This window comes from Nelumbo nucifera, chromosome 5 (assembly GCF_055504915.1).
Source record: "Nelumbo nucifera cultivar China Antique chromosome 5, China Antique-T2T, whole genome shotgun sequence".
Taxonomy (NCBI): domain Eukaryota; kingdom Viridiplantae; phylum Streptophyta; class Magnoliopsida; order Proteales; family Nelumbonaceae; genus Nelumbo; species Nelumbo nucifera.
The window spans coordinates 22494629-22511358 of NC_142653.1; the positions used below are offsets into that span (position 1 = coordinate 22494629).

The window sequence follows — 16730 nt, forward strand, 5'->3', positions numbered from 1 at the left end:
CAAGGAGAACAGAAAAACATGGCATTCTTTTTGTATGTCTTTTATGTTTCTAAAACTGAAACCAAGAAAATATGTTATTGAACTCCTGGTTTAATAAACATGTTTTTATATGGTTATTCATTTTTTGTTTCTTTGTAGTTTTAAAAAATAAAAATACTGGTCAACAATTAAAAAGAAAAAAAAAAACAAAACGAGAACAAAAGATTCATATCGTAGAATATCCCTTTAATTTCATTTTTCACTATCAATCAAATACGATATTCCCATGTTGCATTTTTGTTAGGATTTCACAAAGGAAGTATCTAAGGGTCCATTTGGTTTGTAATTGGAATGGTCCATTTTCATAATCTGTTTGATTCAGATAGGAATGAGAATAAAAATTAAAATCAACGGGAATAGAATTTCATTCTTAAAGAAGGGGCAAGAAATGACCATTCCTTCAAATGGAAGAATGCCATTCTAACAGGAATGAAAATGAAATTTCAATTCCACCCAACCAAACAATTGAAATTGGAATAATCCATTCTGATTCTGATTCAGATTCCGATTCCGATTCCGATTCCAAACCATATTCCCTTGAACCAAATGGAACCTAAAATTTCGTGCTCCATTTGGAAACTCCAATGAATGCAGATTATTTTGTTATCGTTTGGAAACTCCATTTGGAAACTGTTTTACCTTCCCATTATTTCCTTATCTTCCCCATTAAACAATTAAATAAAAATCTTTCGAATATCAGAGTTTATGTTAATGAAGAAGATTGAACGGATGAAATTTTGAAGGCAAAAGAAAGAAGAGAGAGAGAAAGAGCAAAGAACAAAAGAAATATAAGAATCTTTGTGTGAGTTCAAGATAAACTACTACAAAACATTATCTGTTTTAGTTGTTCAACGTAAACCGAGATGACACGCAAATTTTATTTTCAGTGTCAGATGAGATGACCATATTATATTAATTTTGACGATGAATGGCTGCTTTCGTAATTTTCCTAAGGAGACAAGGGTATTTGGATATATTACGGATATTTTTTAATTATATATTCAGAAAATATTTGCAAAATTATTTAGCCACTCTCAAGCAAGGTCCCAAGGTCCCTAAAATAAGTCCCTTCCTCGTACACAAAAAATGAAAAATAAAAATACAAGACAAATGGCTATATAATTTTTCTCGTCTCTCTTTTGTTTCTCTCCCACCTTTACTGGGACTGATTTCTCTGTTCTCTTCTGGTTATATCATTCCCATTAACAAAGCACAGTTGGTAAAGATCCTGTAAGGAAATCTAGAGAGGCATCCGCTTGCGCTGTTCCTCTATTCGTTTCTCTTGTTTTCATTCCAGTGGAAAGCGACAGGAGAAGGGTTTATAAAGTTAAGATTTGTGTTCGTGTTCGCTGCTGGTTGAAAGTTGAAATGCTGACAAACCAGCGATTTTTCCGGGTGTTGGAGCCGATCGGAAAATCGCTGGTGGTTTGATGGAAGAGCTGGTGAGAGGGTTCCATTTGACTCACGCGGCATTTGATGGAGGTGAAAGTCTCGACCCGATGTATGGTTTCTCCGCAATCTGGGTTTCGAAGTTCGATTCTATTTGCAGCCCTTGTTTTCGAGGTAGCCTTTTACTGTTTGCTCTCTTTTATTTTGTTCTTCCCCTCTTATTTCTTTCATTGCTTAAGTTCAAAAGTTGATATTTAGGGTTTTCTTTTGTCTCCGGGTGCTAGGAATATGTTAAAAATGGCTGAAATAAATGCTTGGCTTCAGTGGGCCTCTCTTATGAGTTATGGCTTCAGAACTTTCGTTTCAAAGATGCATTTTTCTTTTTTATCTAACTTTTTCCGTTATTTTTGTTGATCATTTGACTTCATATTGTAACGATTATTTGGTTTTTGAAGGTTATGAATAACTGAGACCATCTTTAAATTTTCTTCCGATTTCTTCCCTCAGTTTAAGAAATGTGTTGTTGTTGGTTTATTTGGAGCTTCTAGTTTACTTAAAATTTTAGGGACATTTGCCAGCTATACTGATGCCTCTGGGTTATTTAGACCTTTGAGGGTTTTCCTGGCAATTTTGTATAAGAAAGTCTTAATTTTTATGTTCTAGCTCCCTTTCTTCTTCTTCTATACTTTTAATTCGTTTTATTTGTAAGTCGGATTGGGTTTACTAGCCGAGGGTGAGACCCTTTGTGCCGTCCATTTTGCATCTTTTATCGAAGGGGTGATTTGGAGCTTCTTCTTAGTATGTGTCTAAAAGTGGGTGCGTGAGTTCATGTTCTATAGCATCAAAGAGTGTTGTTCCCGTTGTTCTGGAAGATCTTTCTTTCTTTCCTTAAATCATAGAATTAAGGCTTTATTCTGCTTGGAGTAAACTAGAATAGCTACTTTTCATTTTGTTGATTGATTATAGTGTTTTTAATGCTTGTATTTCTCTCTTGCCTTTAGATTGTATTTATCCTAGTCTCGATTGAAGCTGCTAATGGCATGCCCCAAGGAAATCAGATGCAAAGACAAGGCCTTGACCTTGAAAAGGGGAGTAAGGACATCCTCTCGCATTCCTGCATTCATGATCAGCTACTTGAACAGAGGAGGCGGCCCGGTCGCAAGGAGTATTCTGTAACCCCACAAGTCTACAAGGAGTCTGGTCTGAGTGGTCTCTCAAGACCCCTTCATCGCAAGGGAAGGGCATTACTTGGAATTTCCCCCTTGTCAGAGTCACAAAAGGATGCTAGACAACCTATCAGAATATATCTGAATTATGATGCTGTTGGCCATTCGCCTGATAGAGATTGTCGAAATGTTGGTGACATTGTGAAGGTGGGTATTTTAATAAGTTGATAAACTTGAAACTAGTCTATACATGCAGAATTCTATTTACACCCATTTTGATATCATGCTTCTCTTTTCTCTTTCTCTAGCTTGGAGAGCCTCCTGTGACTTCTCTTACAAATACACCTGCTTGCAATCCTCATGGAGATCCTCCTATTTTTGGTGACTGCTGGTATAACTGCACTTTGGATGATATTACTGGGGAGGACAAGAGGCATCGCCTTCGTAAGGTTTGATTTCACACCTTAAATCTCTTCTTTGATTTTATCTAAATCAATGGAACATTTTCAACATGATTTTTCTCTTACTAAACATAAAATATAAATAGTATGAATGCTGCTTTGGGTACCAAGTATCATCTTAATCCCGTTATGCACTTAAAATGTACTACTGAAGAACACTTTAAATTATCCTACTTTGTATCATCTTAATCCCGTTATGCACTTAAAATGTACTACTGAAGAACACTTTAAATTATCCTACTTTGTATTAATAATTAATAAACTGATATATTATGAAATCTTTATGCTTATAACATAAATATAGTCCTCGGTGCTTCGTTTTCTTGCAATTCTATTTTTTCAATAGATTATCTATCAATTATGATATTGGACTTTCAATCCGTAATGATATCAATGAGATTTTAAGAATATTAAAGTAAGAGAACAGTATAATCACTTAGCCTACCCAGGGAGACAGATCTAGATCAATGAAAGCCTTACATAAGAGAAGAAAACTATTCACAACAATAAGAGGAAGTAGCCCCAGAAAGTTCAAGGCCCCTAGCCATCTTTGAACTATTTTATAACAACTCAAGACCCCTGGCTTCACCTACTCTGCACCAATTAATGTAATCAATGTAAGAGACTAGGACCTGTCTCTGCGCCAGTAGGGCTTTAACTTCAACTCCTCGAACCAAATCTTCAGACCCGTCTCTGTATTACATAATGGAAATATGAGAATCCCCCTCTACCTCCAGTCCTCTGCACTAATAGAAGCCTTCATGATGAGAACTTGCAATAGGGCCTTAACCTTAGTTTTAATCAAGTCTTCAGACCCAATGAACCTGAACAAGCCAAAATAATCTTCCATTACAGTAAAAGGGCTAGGTTTCCCATAAGTAACCATCCAAATTAAAATTCATTGTGTTTTTGTTCTGAGAGAACTAGCTCTGAGGAATAACCATCATGACGGTGGAAGGTCTAGAGATGTCAGACTATCATTGAGCCACATGGCTGAAAGAAAAACTCTTGAGCTCCAACATGATCATAAGATCTAATCATCTAAGCATTGACACATCAATTGGCTGTTTATTGGAGAAAAAAAAAATTAACTGGGTTCTCCCCACCCCTCCCCCAACACCACCACCAAAGGAAAACAAGAAAAAAAACAAATGACAGTCCAATATTGTATGTATTTTTTTTCTTAATCTTTCTAAATGGAGTGCCCAGTACACCCTTGTTAAATAAACATTCTAATTTCAAAAGCAACCCTGCACAGGCCCTAGGGCAGACAGCCGACTGGTTTAGAAGAGCCTTAGCTGTTGAGCCTGTGAAAGGGAACTTGCGGTTAAGTGGATATTCTGCATGTGGACAGGATGGTGGTGTACAGCTTCCACGTGAATATGTAGAAGGTAATTGTGCCATGAAGAATTATTTTTTATTTTATTTTTTTGTTTGATTTTATTTTATCTTGCTAGGTTGATTTGGGGTAGTAACCAATTACATTCTGTGCAGAGGGTGTTGCTGATTCAGACTTAGTTCTTTTGGTCACCACAAGGCCTACTACAGGAAATACTCTTGCATGGGCAGTGGCATGTGAACGTGATCAGTGGGGTCGTGCAATTGCTGGTAACACTATTCTGGATAAATTCTTTGGGCAGTCTTCTGCCCATGCAAGTGTGGGATACATCTATTCTGGGAAAAATAAATGACACTATTCTATGTACTTGTGTAGGGCACGTGAATGTTGCTCCACGGCATTTGACAGCTGAAGCAGAAACATTACTTTCAGCTACTCTTATTCATGAGGTTGGTTGTTGAGTAAATAAGATGGAAAATAGAAAATAGTATGCATTTTTTGTGATCTAATTAGCAAATTCATTTTTCCTAGGTCATGCATGTTCTTGGTTTTGATCCACATGCCTTCGCACATTTTCGGGATGAGAGGAAAAGAAGGCGTAATCAGGTAGATAAAATTATTATGACATACATAGTCCAGAAAATGCAAAAGTATGTTCTTTTTTCTTTTTTTTTTTTGGAGAAATCACCTACCACTGGAGGCTTTTATGTACACAAAATGTCTGGAGATGCATGCTTCACTTGCTAGTCCCATTCCTAAAAACATTCCATCCCCCCATATTATTAGGGTAGGATGATGCTTTCTTTTCTTAGTATTTATTTTCCCCCATTTCCTTTCTTCTCATTTATGTTTAGCATGTATTAGGTTGGATTCAACCTGTTAACATACAGTCCAAGTCCCTCACAATGTCACACCATTCATTGAATAAAAAAAGAAAAAGAATGAAAAAAAAACACTATAGTACTCCAAATTTTCCCACCAATTTGTACAATGCCAACATATTATACTAATGTTTAGATATCTTAAACCAAGTTACATTAGGTTTTTCTTTTAAGCACCTTTGCGTTGCTTTTTTCTTATGTTTATTTATCTTATGAACTTGTCTCAAGCATGGGAAAGAGCTTTTTTATTCTTAGTTCCCACGGTCAAATCAGTTGTTTTGTTTATAAGTCCATCGTCATGTTTAATTTATTTGTAAATCCAATTTGTTATGGTAAATTACCAAACCTCTTTAAGCAATGCTTCCACACAAAAACACAATTTCTCATTTTTGTATGTTCATGGTTTTCCTTCTCAAGAGTAGTACCAGTTAATTTCGATGCAATAGATAATTTCCATACTTCTCTCTATCCACCATTCACTTTGTCAGGCTATCGTTTCAATCTTTACAATTCAATTGATGGGTCAACCTTTTGGAGGACGGTTAGAATAAAGAAAAGAAACTGTACTGATGAGTGATTCATATCATGTTAATATGTAATTTTATTTATTGTGGGAAACTCTTTACAGTTTCTGGTTGGTTTCATAAAAAAAAAAGAAGACAAAGCAGTATGGGATGGATGAGATAAAATAGAAGATGGTGATAGTTCTTATGTTGGACTATATTGTTTAATGCCTTAATTTTGGATGTCTTAGCAGTCTGTTATTACATATTTAAAATAAGTTATATTAAAATTAGCATTGACCGAACAAGCATGGGCAATTGTGTGTTGTACATGGTATTGATAAAGATAAGAGGTCCGTCATAAATAGTTTTTCTGTGTGTCATAAGCCTCTCGCAGAAATGTGGGGTATCTGCTTTCTATGATAATAGATACAAAACTGTAGCCTGTGTATTTTGATATCCTCAAATTAAAAGAAAAAAAACTAACAGGGGTTTGTAATATCTATTTGCAGGTTACTGTACAAGTTATGGATGAGAAGCTTGGGCGGATGGTGACTCGTGTGGTTCTTCCACGTGTTATCATGCATGCACGATATCATTATGGGGTTTGTTGAGCACTTCTGAACTATGTGGATATATATATTGACAGAGGGTGCAATTTTTTGTTTGTCTTGTGTTCACATTTAAAGTTAAACATTTGATGTGTGCAGGCCTTCTCTGACAACTTTACTGGTTTAGAGCTAGAAGATGGGGGAGGACGTGGAACCTCAGGTCTCTCTCTCTCTCTCTCTCTCTCTCTCTCTCTCTATTGGTAATTTGGTAGAGACATTATCTAAATATTTTGGTTGCTTTACTTGGATACAATGTCTAAATACATTGTGTATTTTGTTTCTTAAGCATGTTATTTTGACAAAGATGGTATTAATCTATTAATACAACATACCATTCTGTATTATCTAATTCCACCCATTTGCAGTGTTTTCTTGTTACACACCCTTGCAGTTCATTGTTTTCAGGTCTTTTACACAAAATCTGTTGTTAATGATCAATATGCATGGCTATTTGCATGCAGGATCCCACTGGGAGAAGAGGCTTCTGATGAATGAGATTATGACAGGATCAGTGGATACAAGATCAGTTGTTTCAAAAATGACGTTGGCTTTATTAGAGGATAGTGGATGGTATAGGGCTAATTATAGTATGGCAGACCGTCTGGATTGGGGACACAATCAAGGGACAGAATTTGTTACTTCTCCTTGCAATCTTTGGAAGGGGGCATATCATTGCAATACAACACAGTTATCAGGCTGCACATATAACAGGGAGGCAGAAGGGTATTGCCCAATTGTCAGTTATAGCAGGGACCTCCCCCAATGGGCCCGCTACTTCCCACAGTCAAATAAAGGTGTTTCTTGATGCTTCTGTTTTTCCACAGTTACATTTGTTGGTAGAAAGTTCATGCTGTTTTGTTTACTATTTGTCGTCAAGGTGCTTCCTTTCCTGCATTTCAATTGTTCAGCGTTCATTGACTTCTTTTCCCTAGCACCCATGATCATGCCATGACTGCTATATGTCGTTAATTTTGAATGCTTTTTTACATTTAATAGCTCAAAGTGGAAACTGTGTCATAACTGATACTACTGTCCTGCATGCATGCTTCAGGACAAACCATTAAGATGTTTCCCAGGATGCAAATCATCCTGGTCAAGAACCACAAAGAATGGACCTATTGCATTGTCTTAGAATCTGGTTATGTGTCCAGCAAAAAAACCCCATGGTTGCCAGTCAATTCCTGAGGGGAGATCTTGTATGTCAGACTTGTCAATGTCTCCAACCTTTATGGAGGTTCTCCAAAAATTCCATCTATAGCTAAGATTAGGGTCTACGTATTACTCAAAAGAATTGGATGACCTTTTTATGGGTTTTGAAACATGTAGAGAATGCACAGAAAAACTACTGACAAATCATTATTAATTAATAATCCATATTCTAAAGGTCCTTGACTTGTGCCAACTATCTTCTGATATGCGCAGGTGGGCAATCATCACTGGCTGATTATTGCACGTATTTTGTAGCTTATTCTGATGGGTCATGTACAGACACAAGCAGTGCACGTGCACCTGATAGAATGCTGGGTGAATTGCGGGGGAGTAGCTCCCGGTGAGTTATACCCATGGAAATTTACTTCACAAAACAAGTTTCATCAATTGATATAGGCTTATGACATTTCTTTTATTTGTAATAGGTGTATGGCTTCATCTTTAGTGCGTACTGGATTTGTCCGAGGGTCCATGACCCAGGGAAATGGCTGTTATCAACATCGATGTGTAAACAACTCTTTAGAGGTATGGTAATCTTGTTCACATCTGTGTAGTGTTCCCTTGTGTGAAAAGTCCAATTCTTTGTGCTTGAACGTTGAAGGTTGGATGCCCATGATGTGAATGCAGAGGAGAAAGCAAAGAACTGTCCAAAGTTCTATTGAAGATTTTTTTTTTTTTGATAGTCAACATCAAATTCATGAAAAACCAGCATGCTCAAAAAATCAAGCAGCTGGAAAGATGGTAAAAGCTCCAAGGCTTGGAGCACAAATTACAAGCCAACAACTATAACAAAAGCAAACAACAGTACAGACAAATAAAACAGCTCTTGAAGAATTTCTTTTACCACATGCTTAACTTTCATGTTCCACATGACCTAAATTCTGGATTCTCTGGAATAGGCAATTTGGGTTTCTCTTGCCATATGCTCCTTTCTGGTACGACTGAATTTGTCTTATGTAGGTTGCTGTTGATGGTATGTGGAGAGTATGTCCAGAGGCTGGTGGACCAATTCAGTTTCCGGGATTCAATGGTAATTCTGCATGCTACTGTCAAAAACTGTGGACACTTGCTGTTTTCATTTTTTTTATTGGAAACGGTAACTTACTGTTTTCATGTTCATGAAAGTTTTTGGTCTTAATGTGTGCAGGGGAGCTTATATGTCCAGCTTATCATGAACTATGTAACACCATATCAGCACCCATCCCTGGGCAATGTCCCAGTTCATGTAATTTCAATGGAGATTGTATTGAGGGAAAGTGCCACTGCTTTTTAGGGTTCCATGGTCATGACTGCAGTAAACGTAAGCCTTGACCATTCCTTTTTTCTGCTTTAGATTGTTTTCATGTTTGGTCTTGAGCATAAAGGTAAACATGTGGTGCCAAAACCATGTGGTCATAGGTTGCCTAACCTGACATACAGAAAATTTTGAACCATGAAGTTGTCACTATTATTCCTCAATTTTTATAATACCAATACATAATAACTCAATGCTTCAAATTTTGGGAACATTTTCTTATAATCGTCAATGGCACATCACTACATCCACCATGTTATCCTCTTTGTAATTCAGACCATGATTGCATGAGCTTCATGTTGTTTATTTTTTTCAGATTTTTATTAAGGTTTTTGTTTGCAGGATCCTGTCCAGGTAATTGCAATGGACATGGTAAATGTCTTCCTGATGGAGTATGCAAGTGTGAAAATGGGCGTACAGGCATTGACTGTTCAACAGGTAATGTGCCCTCTGTTCTGAAATTACTTTGTTTCTTTTTACTGATAATGTCACTGGTAATTTTACATTATCTTGTAGAGATATAATTTAAGCTAACTGTTCCTTTTAGCCTCATTTCAAGCAAGTTTTTGTTTTCATGAACAAAAGATAAATTAAGTTTCTATGTTACAGACATGATCTACTGAATTAGTAGATGCACCTTTGCCAGGTTATTGCCATAGTGCAAATTATCAGATCCTAGGATTCAAATACATGACTAAGATGGACATATCTACACGGTTGTGTTTATGGCCATCTACAATGTTCCTACTGACTTGACAAACCTGGATCTCCTGAAAGCAATGTACGCACCCTGAGAGCACAGCATCCAGCCGCACATAGGCAATATTCTCTATGTATGGTATGTATGACTGGATGCCATGCTCTCAGGGTGTGAACATGATTTTTGCTTACTTCTATGCACAGGTGGCTGAGCCACATGTCTTTTCACAAGGTTGTGAAAACATGTGTTTTTTGCATTATTTGTCTGTTTGCCAAATAACTCCATACCTTTTCATTGCCAAATAACTCCATGCCTTTTGTATGATTGCAGCTGTGTGCGATGAACAATGCAGTCTACATGGTGGGGTCTGTGATAATGGAGTCTGTGAATTCCGTTGCTCTGACTATGCAGGATATACATGCCAGAACAGTTCCATGCTCCTTCCGAGTCTGTCAGTTTGTAGAGATGTTCTGGCAAGTGATGCAATTGGGCAACACTGTGCACCTAGTGAACCAAGCATATTGCAGCAGCTAGAAGCAGCTGTTGTCATGCCTAATTATAACCGGTTGATTCCCGGGAGTCGAACATTGTTTAATATTCTTGACAATGGTTATTGTGCAGCAGCCGCAAAGCGGCTAGCCTGCTGGGTAAGTTGTTTTTCAGTTGTCTCTATTATTTTGCCCTCTTTCTTCCTTATTTCTTCTCCTTTTTCTTCTGGTGTAATGCAATTGTAGAATAAATTGGTGGTCTCCATGCTGCTGACTCATCTCTCCCTCCAATCATGTCACCCACAGTTTTGCATAGCAGGTGTTTCAAAGGCACACCTGTGTCCTTTTTCTTTTCAAAATTTTAGAGGGGTTGGTCTTAGGCCTGGCTACCCTGAAAGTGGTCAAAGCCCTAAAACAATGGATATTTAGCATATTGATGGGCATACCATTATCGACACTAACCTTGGATATAGCCTGAGGTTTTTTGATTACTAATTGGAGTTGTCTGTGGTGGATTTTTTATTTTCTTCAAGAATGGCATGACGGTCTAGAAGAAATTTCATTTGTTGGATGTTACATATATGCATGCTTTGATGGTGGCGATCTGTGATCTACTACCCTTGTTTTGTTAAATAGTCACACTAGATATGATTATTCTTTCACTAAATAGAGAATTATAGTGCTAATCTTCATTGTATGAAGTCGAACGTTAATTTTATTGATTCCTGAACTGGCAGATCTCAATACAGAAGTGTGACAAAGATGGCGACAATAGGTTAAGGGTGTGCCATTCTGCGTGCCGATCATACAATGCAGCTTGTGGAGCATGTCTTGATTGCTCGGACCAGACCCTCTTCAGCACCGAGGAGGAAGGTGAGGGGCAATGCACAGGCTTTGGTGAGATGCGACCATGGTGGCTAAGACGTTTCCGGAGCTTCTATTCCTAGTAAAAATAGCATGTAGGGAGTAGTTGTAAAATATGGGCCTGTATATTTTTTAGCTGTCCCTGTTTTTTTCTTTTTCTTTTTTGTAATTTTCTCAAGGGTTTAAATTGTAGCAAAGATAGCACGTGTAGTGCGATCATCACATGTAGGTTTTCCTTGCGCACCCAGCTGAAGGATTGGGTGCCATGTTCTCCTATCTTGGGCTTCCAAAGATGGAAAGCCTAGAAGTGGAGAAATTTGAATGTAGAAAAAGAAAGGGGGAAAAAAAGAAGCAAAGAGCTTTTTTGTACGAGATTAGCTAACAAAGAAATTGCACCAAGGCATTCGAAGGATGTGCCTTGGTTATTTCCTTCGTCTCTTACTTTATTAATTCCACTCCATCTCTCTTCTCGACTTGTCATGGTGCTCTACGATGAAATCCCGTGATTTCGTTTAATTGTAGGGTTTACAATTCTCGTTTGTTGTCCCAACTCCCAATCAATTTGGTGGACCGACCGGCGACCACCCATGTTCCTCCAATCCTCCCTTTAATGCAGTATCAAGAAATTGGTCGACTGAACAAGATCATGGAAAAAAAAGGGCGTAGAGAGCGTTTCTCTTCCCTATACATAACGGGGAAGCAAGTCTCAGCTATTTTTCTAAGATATGACGTGTAGCATTTGGGCTTGATTTAGCGGTAAATGAGGGATTTGGATCTCGGAACAGCGTGAAAAAATGTTTTTCTTAAATTTTATACACACACGTGTATATTTGAATGTGTATAGTTGGGTCAGGTTCGGGCTACCTAAGGGTTAAGCCCGGGCCTTGCCCAAAAAAAAAAAAGAAAGGCTTCTTGGGCCCGAGCCCACCCTTAATTGACACCTACCCACGAGACATTCCATCCGCACATTGGGAATATTTCCCATACTTGTTATCCATGGGGAGATGCACCCAATGTACAGCTGTAGTGTCTTGTAGGTAGCAGATCTAGAGTCCTTTTTCATATATTATTTTGTTAATTAGGATGTGTTTGATTGCAATGCAAGTAAATTTGCACTGATGCAAAACTATGGCAATGCAAATTCTTCAAGTTTAAATTCTGACCTATTTTTGTTTCAAATTTTAGTTTATTTTGTTTGATTGCATTTTTTTCATTTGCACTCCCATGCATTTATACTAGTGCAAATAAAATTGTACTGGGACCAAACGCAGTCTTAGTGTTATGTGAGCATACTGTAATCTAAATGCTATTGTGCTAGCTTGCACTATACAGAGTTGCAGACGCTGGCCATATCTTGTGCACAACACATGACCACCACACATCGAGAACATCTCCCCCACGAATTACTACATAAAGTAGATTAGATATTCCTCGTGTAGTTGCAGAGTCTCGTGCCGAGCATTTGTAGTTAGTACTAGTAGATTTGGACCTGTTAACTCTTCTTGCACTTGCAGCTTTTAGGTATAATATGTTTATGACTTTATGCATTCGTTTGGCTCTCTCTTGTTGTTGGTATCCATGGTTTACATCATGTGAGTGTCACATATGTAATTAAATTTTGATGTAAGAAACATCATCAACATTATCATCTTTGTCTTATCCAACTAAATATGTTTTGAATTATAAAAACATATTTAGTTGAATACTGTGTTGCATAAATTTAACTTAAAACAGAGTGGAGTTATATGTGGCAAAATAAAGTGCGGGGGCTACCCAATGTATAGGATATTTTGTCTGCATTTTAGATGCTTTATGTTTTCAACGAAAACAACTTGCTTTGATGATACTCCACGGTTCACAGTTCACACCATCTCAATTACTATTATCACAGCCACAGGCCCATAACAAATATTGGGCCAGCTCCAAGTTTGGTCGGTGTCTCAAAATATAAAAGAAAGATATAAAAATAAAAAAATAAAAAAAAAAACATAAAGAAAACACCGTCAGTGGGACAAGGCAGGATTCGTAATTTGGCTTTTGTAGTTATGTTTCTTTTTTTTTTTTTTTTTGTCTTTTTCTTTTTGGTTAGTGTCTAAAAGATTCCAAAAAGTACATGGTTTTGTTTATTTTTAATAATAAAAATATCCTCGTTATATTTGCAAGAAGAAACGGCATGGAAATATCCTCGTTATATTTCCAAGATTAATACTTTTTTTTTTGTTCGAACCTTGTTATAAATGCAGAGTATTGATTAACTGCAGCTCACCACAATATAATAGATGAAAAACCAATACTACTAGCCAACACCCAGTTAATAAATAATAATAATATGTCCCCACACAAATTAAATGCCAACACTGCCCTCCTAAAATCAAAATCCAATAGTAAAATATTTTTTTTTTACAAAAAAAGGACGACAATGGGGTCTGGGTTACTGGGTATCATCCAAATTTTAATCACGATCCGGTGGGGCAGAACGTGATCAAGTAATCAGATCCGGTGCAGGTGCACGTGCTGGATGCATCATCGTATGCGTAACTGTACGCCGTCGGGCAGGCCCTCTTAAACATCTCCGAGTAGCTGGTCGGCGAGCAGGTCTGCGGCGTGGAGTGGCCTCCAGTGCAACAGAACTCCGGCGTGTTAAACGCTGCACATGCACTCTTGCATGCTACCACGTTGCCGGAGTCGGTTACTTGCAGTTCTTTTGGACAGCTATGGTTGAGATCGGCAACACAACCAGCGTACTGGCAGGCTCCTGTCCCACCCGACGCCCTTACTCCCATACCTACATTGTAGCCGTCCACGAGGCTTACGTCGTAGAAATCCATATTGTTAGTGCCGCTGACACCGGTGGTGAACTCGGCGAGTGTAACGGGTGGTGCGCCACCGCCCGCACACTTTAGTCCACCGCAGTCTCCGGTGATGCACTTACCGTTTCCCGAGTCGTGAAAGTTACATCCGGTGCGAGCCCAAAATCGACCAGACCATCCGGGTGGTGCGGTGAGCTGTACCGATGCACCGGGTGCCAAAGAGAAGCCACCCTCTCCGAGGACGGCACCACCATTGCCGGATAATGTTCCTGGCCAGACCATGTAGGCGCAGTGGTTTTGGAGCGTGAACAAGGTAGCGGAGGCTGCACTTCCTGCGATTAGAAAAATAAACTATCTTGTGTAAGAAGAGAAAATGAAGATTCAAAAATAAATAGTAAAAATTAAACCAAATTCACTTGACATTACATCCTGCTACAAGCCTTAAAGCCATAATAAAGGGTGAAATGTTGCCGGAGAAATTAAAGATAATAGTCAGAGTTACTTACCTAACAGGAGGAGTGTTAGAAGCAAAGAAACAATTCTCCAGAATTCCATCAGCTTGTTTTGATTAGGATCTCTTCTCGGAAGTCACCTCTGAGTTCTGAGGGAGGGATTAAGATATATTTATTTATATAAATAGATGCGCAAGTAGCAAGCGGCCTTGCTGGAATTAGCGAAATTTTTTGCGTGGGATGGGGGAATGAGATGGAGATGGAAGTTAAAGAAAGAAAGCCACGTACATATACATATTTTAATATTTATATATATATATATATATATATATAATATTTTATTTGTTCAATTCAACGATGACTTTGGTTGTCCACGTTCGACCGTCTGGGCTGTCTATACTCTATAGAACTCTATCGCTTATCGCTGTGTGTGATTGTGACTACGTTACAGTTACTTCATCCAGCGCTGATGATACTATTACTATATATCAAGAATATTCAAGACTGTATCTATGCGAATCGAGGAGATCTCTGTTGACAACCCAACAACCCAGCCACCCAGGCTATCTAATTTAGAAAGCCAAACTTTAGCTGTTTGTATCTGATTTCTTACCGGATCTTCGGTTTGGGCAGTCTGCCTATAAGATTAGTCCCTCGCCGTCGCCGGTTTTGGTACCTTAGTTGGATTTCTAGTTTAGGCCTACACTTACCTCATCAGGATTCAGGACGGATCAACGTAAATTACGTATAATTTTATTCGGATTCGGCTTGAATTTTCTGTCCTCGGGTTGGGTTGGGGCTTAAGAAGTGGGAGTTTTTATTTTTTTAGACTGGATTCGGGTTAACTATGAACTAGGCCTGAATCCAGCCCAAGCCTGACCCAACTATGCATATCCATACTTATATGTAAATTTTGCATACATATTATATATTTGTATATATATTTACCTATTTACATAAATACGTTATATACATATTTACATATATACATAAATATATATGTATACATATTTGTATAAATATATATTAGGGTTGAGCAAAAAAACTAAAAAAATCGAACTGACTGAAACCGAACCAAAAATTAGTTAACCAAATCGGTCGATTTGGTTTCGGTTCGGTGTTTGTAAAAAACCGAGGGTAGCGGTTCGGTTTCGGTTAATCAATATAGAAAATCGATGGTTAACCAAACCGACCAGTATAGATATATTTCTATATATTATTATTATATATTTTTTATATATTATAAATTAATAAATATGCATTATATATAAATATATATATTTATAATTTTTTATTATATACTTATATATATTTATATATATTTATAATATATATTGTAAAAATTTAAAAACTAAAAAACCAATGAACCGAATTGGCCAACCGATTAACTGACTTGCTTTGATTTGGTTCCAAAAATATGCTCCACGGCTCGGTTATAATGCAGGCTGGGCTTGGATTAGGAAGATCGGCCTTGGTCTGATCTTGGGCCTTAAGCCCAAATTTTAGGATTGGACTTGAGTTGATCATAGATCTGACCCAAATGCCTGACTTGCACTCCTAACCTTTTGAGTCTGAATCTGCTCCTCACAGTATGTGTTAATGGCACATTAAAAACATTACCTATACTTATATTTATTATCTATAGGAGATATTCCCAATTCAGGGTGGGACGGAGCTGTGAAGTTGGTGTAAGGTGTCTCTCTAAGGAGCAGATCCCAATTTATATCTTGATATCATTAGTGGTGAAGTGGTGGTGATGGGATCCGCTCCTCGGCCCTTCTACAGCGACCTCACACCCACATCCCACCTTATATTGGAACATCTCCCATTTCCATGAAGTGATGGAGTTGATAATGACAATGGTAGCTTTGGTTCTAGAGCATGTACGATTTATGATGAGAAAAACCCTCTAGAAGGCTGAGAAGTGGTATATCTAGAGGATCAGGATCTCCTTCTCCTATCATGTAGACGGTCAAGATGCAGAAACTTGTCGGATTATCGTCTATCGAACTCAAACGTTTTTTTTTTTTTTTTTGTAACACTACCACAGTGGCCGTACATGGAGCGTCACGTGGCAACAGTTAGTTTACAGGGCAAAGAGTCGGTGTCTCCTGATCTCCTCCATGTCGTTGTCAGTGTCACTTGTCAGCTTGCTTCATCGATCACGTGAGAAGCAACGCTTCTTTTCTAATTTCTAGTGGGGCACGTAACACGCTCGTGGACGGTTAAGCCAACGTGCTCCACTTCCACCGTTAGGTAGGATGCACCATATTCCAGTTCCACAACATTAGCCTACACCGTTGTGAAACGTCATTGGATTTATTGAGGTTGGCGACCTACTATACCGGTTTCCTCCCATCGCGGCGATGATGATTATGGTTGGAGAAGACTGATAACCGGTCGGGCACGTCGTCCATTTGCCCCCAGCTGTAGTTCACCCAACTCAACCCAATCCAACAAAACGGAAAGAATTCAAAGATGGACAAACGTAAACAAATGGCACCGGCCAAGTGGATTGCTTCCA

The 16730-nt window shown here is 38.1% G+C and overlaps 2 protein-coding genes across 2 annotated transcripts; one reads left to right on the top strand and one right to left on the bottom strand.

Moving 5' to 3' along the window:
- Positions 1-1120: 1120 nt before the first annotated feature.
- On the top strand, positions 1121-11417 carry LOC104595772 (uncharacterized). The gene is made up of 17 exons (XM_010256654.3): positions 1121-1602; positions 2430-2801; positions 2903-3043; positions 4314-4446; positions 4550-4663; positions 4770-4843; positions 4926-5000; positions 6291-6383; positions 6489-6549; positions 6851-7183; positions 7812-7938; positions 8024-8123; positions 8559-8628; positions 8746-8898; positions 9235-9330; positions 9923-10239; positions 10818-11417. The coding sequence occupies exons 1-17, from the start codon at positions 1516-1518 to the stop codon at positions 11025-11027; spliced, it is 2556 nt and encodes an 851-aa protein (XP_010254956.1). The 5' UTR covers positions 1121-1515; the 3' UTR covers positions 11028-11417.
- Positions 11418-13239: 1822 nt separating this feature from the next.
- LOC104595773 (pathogenesis-related thaumatin-like protein 3.5) lies at positions 13240-14448 on the bottom strand. The gene is made up of 2 exons (XM_010256655.3): positions 14261-14448; positions 13240-14086 (listed from the first exon to the last, which is right to left on the bottom strand). Exons 1-2 carry the CDS (start codon positions 14307-14309, stop codon positions 13401-13403), a joined length of 735 nt encoding a protein of 244 aa, XP_010254957.1. The 5' UTR covers positions 14310-14448; the 3' UTR covers positions 13240-13400.
- Between the last annotated feature and the right edge of the window lie 2282 nt (positions 14449-16730).

Coding starts and splice junctions, on each gene's coding strand:
- LOC104595772 (XM_010256654.3), top strand. CDS start 1,516: ATGGAGGTGAAAGTCTCGACCCGATGTATGGTTTCTCCGCAATCTGGG. Junction 2,802..2,902: donor ATGTTGGTGACATTGTGAAG/GTGGGTATTTTA, acceptor CTCTTTCTCTAG/CTTGGAGAGCCTCCTGTGAC. Junction 8,899..9,234: donor TGGTCATGACTGCAGTAAAC/GTAAGCCTTGAC, acceptor TTTTGTTTGCAG/GATCCTGTCCAGGTAATTGC.
- LOC104595773 (XM_010256655.3), bottom strand. CDS start 14,309: ATGGAATTCTGGAGAATTGTTTCTTTGCTTCTAACACTCCTCCTGTTA. Junction 14,087..14,260: donor TCTAACACTCCTCCTGTTAG/GTAAGTAACTCT, acceptor TTCTAATCGCAG/GAAGTGCAGCCTCCGCTACC.